General features: G+C 35.2%; 1 protein-coding gene and 1 long non-coding RNA gene across 5 annotated transcripts in view; one reads left to right on the forward strand and one right to left on the reverse strand.

Annotated features, from left to right (window-relative positions):
• The window catches only part of LOC109392942 (uncharacterized), a 2,745-nt gene extending 1,207 nt beyond the window's left edge, over nucleotides 1–1,538 (forward strand). The window contains exon 3 of the long non-coding RNA XR_002126140.1: nucleotides 252–1,538. This is a non-coding gene — a long non-coding RNA (uncharacterized LOC109392942). The remainder of the gene's footprint in view (nucleotides 1–251) is intronic.
• A 6,772-nt stretch (nucleotides 1,539–8,310) lies between these two features.
• Nucleotides 8,311–10,270, reverse strand: part of DNAJB14 (DnaJ heat shock protein family (Hsp40) member B14) — a 70,670-nt gene continuing 68,710 nt past the window's right edge. For all 4 annotated transcript variants that reach the window (XM_019661678.1, XM_019661682.1, XM_019661679.1 and 1 more), the window contains one exon: nucleotides 8,311–10,046. In XM_019661678.1, coding sequence (XP_019517223.1) covers nucleotides 9,922–10,046 — 125 coding nt within the window. In that variant the 3' untranslated portion in view covers nucleotides 8,311–9,921. The remainder of the gene's footprint in view (nucleotides 10,047–10,270) is intronic.

A 10,270-nucleotide genomic window follows, 5' to 3' on the forward strand; every position in this document is an offset into this window, starting at 1 on the left:
TCCGAACCGGGGCCCTCTGGCATCCCAAGCGGGTTCTTAACCATCGTGCCACTCGGCCGGCCCTCTCCTAACTTTTTAAAGCTGAGCCATCCTGCCAGCTTCTCAGCTCGGCCGGGAATTGAACCGCTGTTGCTCAGAGCTTCTCCTAACTCTTAAATGATGCTATTTAAAGCTTGTCTGGTTTCTGTGCTGTTTTTCTAATTCCACAGTGTCCTGAGAATGAGAATCCTAACTGCACCTTTCTTTTCTAGGTTCACATTTTCAGCTGCTTGTTGGATGCTGGATAAATATTTCTACATGCATACCTTACTGTCAACTCTAATTCAGAAGCTCTAAAGGTTCTCCAATAAATCTGCTTCCCAATGTATGTCTGTTTTAGTTTCATACTAATACTAGTCAGGTATCACATTTGCTTTCCTTCGTGTTCATTTCTTTCCTAACCATGACGCTTGCATCTCTATTTTATCAATTCTTTGTTCAAACCATTATTCTATTCAGCAAGACTAGATCACTATCCATATAGTGGCCAGAAAAAACCTTCTTAGAACAATACACATTACTGTCGCTCAACAAATCTTTAGTGATATGCCATCGCAGATAATGATAAAGTTTATAGTCTTTAATTTGGAACTAACATATTCTGTTTTACTTCTGAACACATTCTAATGTGAATCTTATATGCCAAATTAATTACCTCACCCTTCCATCAACATAACTTATTTTCCCACACTGGTTCTGGAGGTTACTTTCGTCTGAAGTGATTACTTTTTCTGTAGGGGAGACAAACTTTCTTCTACCTTCTTAGGTTCTATGGCTGGGCCTAAGAATAAAACTGACATAACAGGAGGAAAATCACACAAATTTATATAGTATTTTTATGTGTACACGAGAGTCTTCAGAAGGAAAATAAAGAAACGAAGAAGTTATTAGACCCAAAGCTTATATACCTTTTCACACAGATGATAAATTGTGGGGATGGACAAGACAAAGGGGCTTAGCCTAGTGGCTATTAAATATATGGAGGAAACAAATTGTGGAGATACGGGTTATTTTATTAGGTTTGTAGTGGTCCATTTCGGTATCAATCCCCAATCTCTGGTGATAGGAATGTTCTCTTCTTGGCAGAGGGAAGGCACCTTTCATATAGGAAATTTAATGATCAGTTTTACGTGAAAGGGGGAAGTCAGCCCTTCCTGCATCTATTTCTTAGTGCCTTCAGGTCAAAACAGTCAATATGCCGAAGTGGCATATTTTGGGATGGGATGTTCTGAACCCCTTCACTCTCTACCTTACTTATTTAAATCTTGTTTCCCTGTAACTCCTTTTCACCCATCGAATCCTCTTGAATGCTACTATACACTACCAAGAATAACTGATAATTTATTTGTGCATAGTTTTGGTTTGTTTCCCAATGAGACCATAAAGTCTAGAAGGCTGGGTTGGGTTTTACATTTTTTCGTTTCTTGTATAAGTTTCTTGCACTCAACGGGTACTCATGCAACATCTGTGGAATAAAAGTGATTAAAAGAAACCATTAAGCCTGGCCCTGACTGAAACTTCTTATTCTCCCATCACCATTCCCCCCACCAAAATTTAGACACAACTAAAGATATGAACTCTAGCAAGAACTTTTAATTTCTGGAAGTGCAACTTTTCATTTCTACAAAATTCACCATCTTAATGACCTTAATAAACGGCAGCTGACCTAGAAAATACTGACTTTTTTTTCTTCAAGTGGCAAAAAGGGAGCACAAGCACAGCTTTCCAAAATGTGCAAACACCACTATGTCCTCATATTGAAAAAAATAAGATTTTTAATTTCCAAGAATGTGGTTTTTCGTTACAGCATCTTGGTGAGAGTTTCTTATGTAATCTGATCTGTTTGCATTTACTCATTAATACCACTGCTGTTAGTTTAGGACTAGGGGAAATATTTACTGGCCTAAAAGATTATTAGGATTATGTACCAGATCTCCAAAGTGGGTGGTACCAGATGATCCTTGAAGCTCAGGAAGAAAACTAGTGGAAACTGAGCACGTATACACACACAATTTTTATCTCATTCAAATTTTCTATTTTACTGTGTATGAGGTCTGACAAGTTCACGAACTCATCTAGAAAAAGTGCTACATACCTCATTGCTGAATATCACTAAGGTCACCTTTGAAGCACTCCCCTTGGGAAGCTAGGCACTGACACCAGCACCTAGTCCATCCTTCAAAGCAATTTTGGAACTCTTTCTGGAATGGCTATCAGAGCTGTCATCGTATTACCCTTGATGTCCTGAATGTCATCAAAATATCCTCCTTTCAATATTTCCTTTATCTTCGGGTAAAGAAAGAAGTCATTGGGAGCCAGATCAGCTAAGTAGGGAGGGTGTTCCAATAGAGTTGTTTACTGGCTAAAACTCCCTCACAGACAGTTATGTGTGCGCAGCAGCATTGTCGTGATGCAAGAGCCCTGAATTGGTGAAAAGTTCAGGATGTCTAACTTTTTTCATGCAGCCTTTTCAGCACTTCCAAATAGTAAACTTGGTTAACTGTCCAGTTGGTACAAATTCATAATGAATAATCCCTCCAATATAAAAAATGGTTAGCAACATCATTGCAACAAGTTCACAAACTTAATTGTCAGACTTTGTACACAGTATATTAGCATACAGTTAATAAATATACGTTAAAGTTTATTGGTTACATTAAAGCCTTTGTTTCTGCTTCTCTTTAGCTTAAATTTCTCTTAGCTGTTGCATACAGCAGAGAGCTCCAATTTTTTTTTAATTCTGCTTTCCTATCAAATCAATCATCTGGATTTAGATTATCTCTACTGACTGTGTGAAAATTCTAGTTGGTATTCAAACTCATGGAGAGAAAAGTTGTTGATTCTCCAACATACAAAAATGAAAATTTTATCACTTACACTGTCCAAGTGGTATGTCCAATTTTTATTCTGGCTGTGCTTTGGGATTTGGTCCACTGAGAATACAAATATAAGTTCATATGCAATAATTTTCTCTTCTATACTACCATTCATTGTCATCACACCCTGGATTTATGCAGTCACCTCAGAAATCACTAATTCCCTCAATCTCTAGCTTACATCTAATAGTCAACCAGTGGAATCACTCACTTGTCATCATCATAAATTCCCCTACCATCTTTAGTGCCTAACAGAGCTCCAAATTTGAATGAGTTAAATGAGTAGTATTGTCTATGCCTATACATAGGCTGCTGGGTTAAGCTGGAGTAAATACAACTTAAGCAGACTAAATTCTGTCACCAACCTGGGACCCATAGAAATCCTACTTTTCAATTAATCAGCTGACTCAGTGAAAATGATTCCTTCCAATTGTCTTAGTTCTTTCTAAGCTTCTGCTTATCATTCTTCCCCCTCCCCCACTTTACATAAACTGCCTATTTCATCAAGAAAATGCAAGCCATAATATCGCCCCACTAACACTATAAATCTACCTGCATCTGTACCCATCCTGTGTGCATTCTTTTCTGAAAAAATGTTGGTGGTGTCTATCAGCTAAACTAATTCTTCTATCTTTCCAATGGATCCTATATTCTCTGGACATATGAGGTTCTTAAGCTATTATCCCTTTTTCTCTGTTTACTCTTTCACTTCCTACTTGCACCTTTCCATCAGAATTTAAAAAATTAGTAAGGTCTCTCCTGTGATAAATAGTAAGGTCTCATGCCATAAATAATGGAAAAAATAAAAGCCTTCTTTAGAAATTACATCCTCTTTCTGCTACCACCCTTTTTCCCTACTCCCTTTCCAGCCAAATTTAAGTTTTTAATTGCTGCTTGCATTTATCCCAGGTGCAATCAATCAAATAATCCTCTTGACTCTGCCTCCTGGGTATCTCTCAGAATCATTCACTTACCCATGTTCCTACTCTGGTCCAAGACACAATCAGCTCTCCTTTGACAAGGACACACTATCCTTCCTACATTCACCTTTGCCCCCCCCTCCCCCCCCGTCTTCTCCATGCAGCAACTAAAATGATACTTTAAAAACTTAAATCTCATCACATAACTCCCTCCTTAAAAATCACACAAGTTTTCTACTCACTTAGGAAAAAGTCTGATTCTCATCATCATGGTTTATATATGGTTTTATGGGATCTGGCCCCTATCTTATTTTAACTCTCTAACTTACCCTGGCTTCCTTATGTCATAATCATACAAGTAGGTTTTCATTTCCTTAAAGTTTCTATGACTTTATCAACTTAGGACACTGCCTGAAACATTTCATTAGCATTCATCTTACTGCTATGCTCATCTTTTGGATTTCAGCTTTAGCTCCCTTTCTCAGAGAAACCTTCTCTGGTCCTCCCAGAGTAGGTCAAATCTTCTACATATATGCTCTCACTATACCTTGCAATTTTCTTTAAAGCATTCATCATTAATTATAATTAGTTATTTACTTGACATTCATCTTCCTTGCTAGATGTAAACTTCCTATGGATTTTTGTCTTGTTCAGTGATTAATTCACGGCACTCAGCTCACCGTCTGGGATATCGCAGGTATTCACACATTTATTGAACGGTTGAATGAATGAAAGGGCATACTAATAGAAAACATGATAAAAACAAATCCTTTACAGTGAGAACAGACCTTTTTATTCCTATATTGAGATAAACTGTAGAGACTGAAAGACAAAAATTCATCATAAATCATTCAGAACATTTGTTAAAAATCAAATTCATGTTCTTTAACAGAGTTCTCACACAGAAAATTTTATTTTATATAAGTCTGATATAACATTAAATATTTTACAAATCAGACATTTAGTTTTTAAATCTAATTATATAATCTTGAATGCACTAGAGACAAATAAAGTTAAGATTTCCTTTACCAGTTTCACTTTATTTAACTTATACAAGGCTTCCATTAAATTTCCATCACACCTTGAAAATTACCTGCAGCTTTTAAAAACACATGATTTAAACTTTAAATGGAAAGAAAGTCTTATGTAGCAATCCAAAAAAAGGTAAAAAGCATTTCTTAATACAAATAAATTATAAAATATTATTTATGTGTGAGTTTCTTCTCATTGGCATAGTCATCCAACTCAAAAACAATTCATTTTGAAATTGATTTTTAAAATACTCCAATGTCACTGAAAAATCCATATTATTTTAGTAATGCTCTTAAATGGCAAAGTAGAATATCAGATTGGAATGTCCCAATTCCTGTGCTGAGGTGAATGAGACTTGTTCACATTTATGCTGAGTGTCATCTGTTACAGTTACTAGACAGCCTGGCAACCAGTAATCCCAATTTTCAATAGTAACATACTAAACTAAAACATTTCAATAAACATTTCTTACCCCTACATATTTCCAGATTGCTAGATATAGAAGGTAGAATTATATTTGAAGTATGGGTCTTTTAATAGGAATCTCTATTTTAAAATATGAAAAATATCAACAGGAAAAATTCACGCCAATGAAATGCTATGGACTGATTTTCAAAGTTAGAGATAAGAATATCCACTGCTAATGGAAGCCCTGCTCTGTGCAAACATAGTGTAGTATATAATAAACAATCACACATTTGAGGTAATAGCTGGAAAAAATATATATACACAGCTATACATGGACACATCCACAGAATATTCACAAATCTATTGGCCCCAAAACCAGCAGATATTAAAATTAAATAAGGAATCGCGTACCAACAGGAAAAAGTGACACACGGAATTTACAAAAAAAATGTGGTTACATAATCCTTAATATAAGGAGTATGTTTTTAATTGTATTTTGAGGGAAAATGTTTTCACTTTTATGAAAGTATCTACAAAAAAGAAGTCTAAATTCTAGGACTGTGTTGCCTGCCAGATTATTAAAGGGGTGTGCAAAAATTCCTTGAAGCTCTTCAATCTACTGACTTTTTCCTGTATAATTAATAATTAGAATTAAAAATTTGGAAATTATTATGACTGTTTTCTTTTGCACTGGTCTATAGAGAATTTTGTGGATTTTAACTAGGCAGTTGTCTAATATGGCCATTAGACACTTTTTTTCAGCTATTTTGTAAAGATTAAAATTCTGATTTATTGTTCATTTTCGGAAGCTTTTCTGTTCAGATAAGAAAAATGATTATGAATGCCCTTTTAGTTTACTCCACTCAGTATGAAGACAGTAATATGGGTAATACTAACCCTAAGCTTCATATGTGGAAGCTAAATGCATGCACAAATTCATCTTCTGAACCATTTGGTCCTTTGATAAAATATTTATTTAAATGGAAAGATGGCTCATTTCTATATCAAGAAATATTTCACTGCCTTAATACAGGTGGGAGATTCATTTATTTTTTTATGAATATGTAGGAATACACTATTAAATAACATTGCCACATTTGTTAAATAACAGCTGCATTTAAAAATATTACAGATCAGTAAAGGGAAATCGAGATGTCAATCATTTCTCTTTGTAACTATTTTACATACTATGTAACTGAAGATTTAACAGGAAGAAAACCTAAGTATAAAAGTGCAATTACAGTAAAGGGCTGGAATTTCACATTACTGTTCCTGTGAACACCTGAGCTGACAAAAAAGCAGAGAGGCTAATGCACCGGCATATACATGCCTTAAGGGCTTCCTTTTCTCTACCAAATCTTAGTAAAACCTAAATAAGCATTAATGATCATGAAACAAATACTTATGTAAGCAATCAAATGAAATGTTTCCAAAATATATTGTTTTCACTTATTAGATGGATTATAATTTGAAATTTCTCATTGTTGAGAATTAAGTGATCAGATTTGATCAAAATAAATTCTGAAACTTACTAGCACCTATCTAGTATTTGGGAACTAAGGAATCGAAAAAAGAAGAAATGGTATTATTTATTTTCCCCCAAATCCTCACAAGGACAATAATGTTTGCATGTATGTGTAAAAAGGGATAAAAATGTAAAGCATTCATAAATATAATTGTTCCCAAACTTCTAAAATACCTGTAAGAGAAACAAGCAAAGCAATACTTAATCGAGTGAGGGCAATGATTAAAATGAACAGTACCAGTTTTCAAATGAAATTGCAAAGCTTATGTAGCTAAATAAGGTGACAAAATGTTGGGATTTTTAAGAGTAGCAAACATGAAAATCTTACATCTTAAGATAGCTAAAATCTTCTTACTTTGTAGAATTAACCCAAAATTCTAACACATTTGTTTGGGCCTTTACAGCATGATATAGGTGACATTAAGAACTTAATCTTTATGTAAATACTCTATATATAGCTTACATTGTCAGGCACTCAATCAGTCATTTCCCACAAGTGTTTGAAAATTTTATCAAACATATTTCCCTGAACATTTTATGAAATGGAATGGAATGCAGCAATGCAACTGAAATACAATACTGTCCAAAAGCCATGTATGACTTTATAACCTATTTTTGCTTAATTTGATAACTTCATCTATCCCCTTAAAGCCAGGAAGGATTAAGGGAAAAAGAATCAGTCAGCAAGAATTCAAGTCATATAAGCATCAACCACAACCATGTAAATTTCCCATTAAAATGGAAAAATGAATGGATGAAATTTTTCACTTAAATTCTTATACGTTTTCTGATGCATATGAAAATTCAAAGTTAATTTGAAGGCTATGACCTTTTTAAAAAATTCGTCCCACAGGCTCAAAAAAATATTTAAAATTGTATTTTCTTTTAAGCACTGCTATTTATTTTTTTAAACTGGAGAATAGGGGGAGGGGAACAGTGTTGGAGAACTGGGGAGGGGGACCAGCCAAGTTGTTGTTCTTCAATCTTATTGGGTTGTCAGGAAAGTCATGACGCATTTTTGCAAAGAAAAACAGAAAAAATACGTCATGACTTTTCCGACAACCCAATAGTTGTGGAGGGCGCCAGTCGCCATCTGGCTGCCAGTTGGCATCTCGTGGCTGCTAAGCTCAAGGTGCTGTGTTCAATCTAGTTGCGGGTGGGCATAGCCACCATCCCATGCGAAAGTCGAACCAGCAACCTTGTTGTTAAGAGCGCACCCTCTATCGACTGCGCCATCCGGGTGGCAGCTCAGCTCAAGGTGCTGAGTTCAGTCTTAGTTGCTGGTGGGCATAGCCCACCACTGAACAGGCAGTCTTGTTGTGAGGAGCACGTGCTCTCACCAGCTGAGCCATCCTGCCACCTGTTGGCAGCTCAGTGGCAGCTCAGCTCAGGTGCAGCATCACTGGCCCATGTGGGAATTCAACTGGCAGCCCTGTTGCTCAGAGCTCACACTCTTAAGCTAACTCTTAACCAACCGAGCCACTCCACTGGCCCCTGCTATTTTTTTTTAAAGGCAGTATTTCTAAAAGAAAGTTGGTTAAGATGTCCAGTTTTCCTAGGACACTATGTTGTTTAGTTTAACCTACTAATTCAATCAGGTATTTCTACTGACTCATCTGGAAAAGGGATACAAGAGAACATTTTTAAAAGAATGCTCACTTTAAGTTTAAACAGATGTTTAACTTAACTATATTCAAAAAAAAATCTTAAAAAAAAAAGAATATTACCACTCTAACTAGCATTCTTGCACACACACACAAAACTACCAAAGATGTGCTCATGTTCCATTAACTGAGTATGAAGCAAAATAATTAAAATATTACAACTGTTGAACACAGAAGGCTAGAAATAAAAGCTTCATACCCAATGTACAGGTACCAGAAACTTCAATTTCCAGCTGATTTTTCAAATTTATATTATGGATTTAACTATAAAGAGCTTATTCCTACAGGATTAATTGAATTACTTGGTGGTGAATAGATTTTAGCTCAGAATTTTGTAAGAATAACTTGCTATAAATCACTATTCTACCTGCTGCTATATTTCTGCCCACTGCTGCATGTGGCCAAACAGATCATGCTCTGGTCAAATAAGTATGCTGTAATCTACTTATATGTTTAAGAGTTGGCAATCAGGTTAAAAGGCACAAAGCAAAGTAGTAATTTTTCTTATTAAGTATTTGTAGAAGAACCCATTTACTTTTGGATCCTGATTAAATGATTACTAAGAAGAAACTGCAAATTTCCATGGGGGAAAGAAAAACAGGTAGGTTCTCTTCTTCATAAATTTTAGCAGCCTTCAAAGACAGATACATATGAACATTTGGGGGCGTTTTAATTATTGGAATAATGACATAACTGCTGGAGACTCCTTTTAATATCTAACAGCCATTTCCCCATATTTTCTTTAAAATTTATCAGTATAGCATTCATTTCTATACATGGCTTAGCCATTCATGAAACTAAATAAATAGCAAACTGATACTCTACACCAGTTCATTTATCTCGATATATAGTTTGGAATATAATGGCAATATTAAAAATATCAATTTCCTCTAAGCAGATAATGCTACAAGATTTTACACAAAGTTAAAGAGCTTTTGTTTTTTCTTTTCTTGTTGAAAAAGTTTCACTGTTTTAAACTCTACACATTCGACATCTGACAAGGAAAATGTAATTTTGTCATAGAACATTTATTCCATCAATTTAAACTGAAGTGTCTCATGGAGCTAAACACTGAAAGAATTTAAATAAAAAGGCAATATCTTGTATGTACACAAAGTGATCATTTCATAAATATTTACATGACAAGGGGAACAATGGAGAATTACTAAAACTGGAAACCTCTACAGGTGTGATAACCCTTTCTCGAGACTTTTTCAGTTAGTAATCACATAAACTTTTAAAGTGAAAATAATCGCAGAAGCATAACTAAAATATTAATTTTCGTTTTCAGTTTCTTACTATTTAAAGGAGTCCATAGATCATAAACAGTCCAAGATTTCAGGGACCAACTATTCAGTTTAGTTTTTATGTCAAATCTTTTTCTTTAGCTCTCATGATGAAACTAAACTCACAGAAAAAATGAAGAGTACGCTAAAAGATATAAATAAAATTCCAGTTCATCCTCCTCTATAAAGACTGGTCAGCCGCTCCAGTTCTTTACAGTTGTCCATGCTCAAGGCATCGGCCTTCCTTCGCAGTCGATCATCACGGTACACTTTTGCTGCATATTGCATATCTCCTTCTGTTAACACACAAACAAATTTTGCTAAGTAAACAGTTATTTAGATCACCTATTCGTTTAAACTCAAATGATGTTTCATTGAAGCCGTTCAATATATTTACATTAATGAGCTTTTTTTAAAAAAGGAAGAAATCCAGGGCCGGCCGAGTGGCGCGATGGTTAAGAACTGGCTTGGGACACCAGAGGGCCCCGGTTCAGATCCCACATATGAGGGCCAGTGACAC

This window comes from Hipposideros armiger, unplaced genomic scaffold (assembly GCF_001890085.2).
Source record: "Hipposideros armiger isolate ML-2016 unplaced genomic scaffold, ASM189008v1 scaffold_357, whole genome shotgun sequence".
In the NCBI taxonomy this organism is placed as follows: Eukaryota; Metazoa; Chordata; class Mammalia; order Chiroptera; family Hipposideridae; genus Hipposideros; species Hipposideros armiger.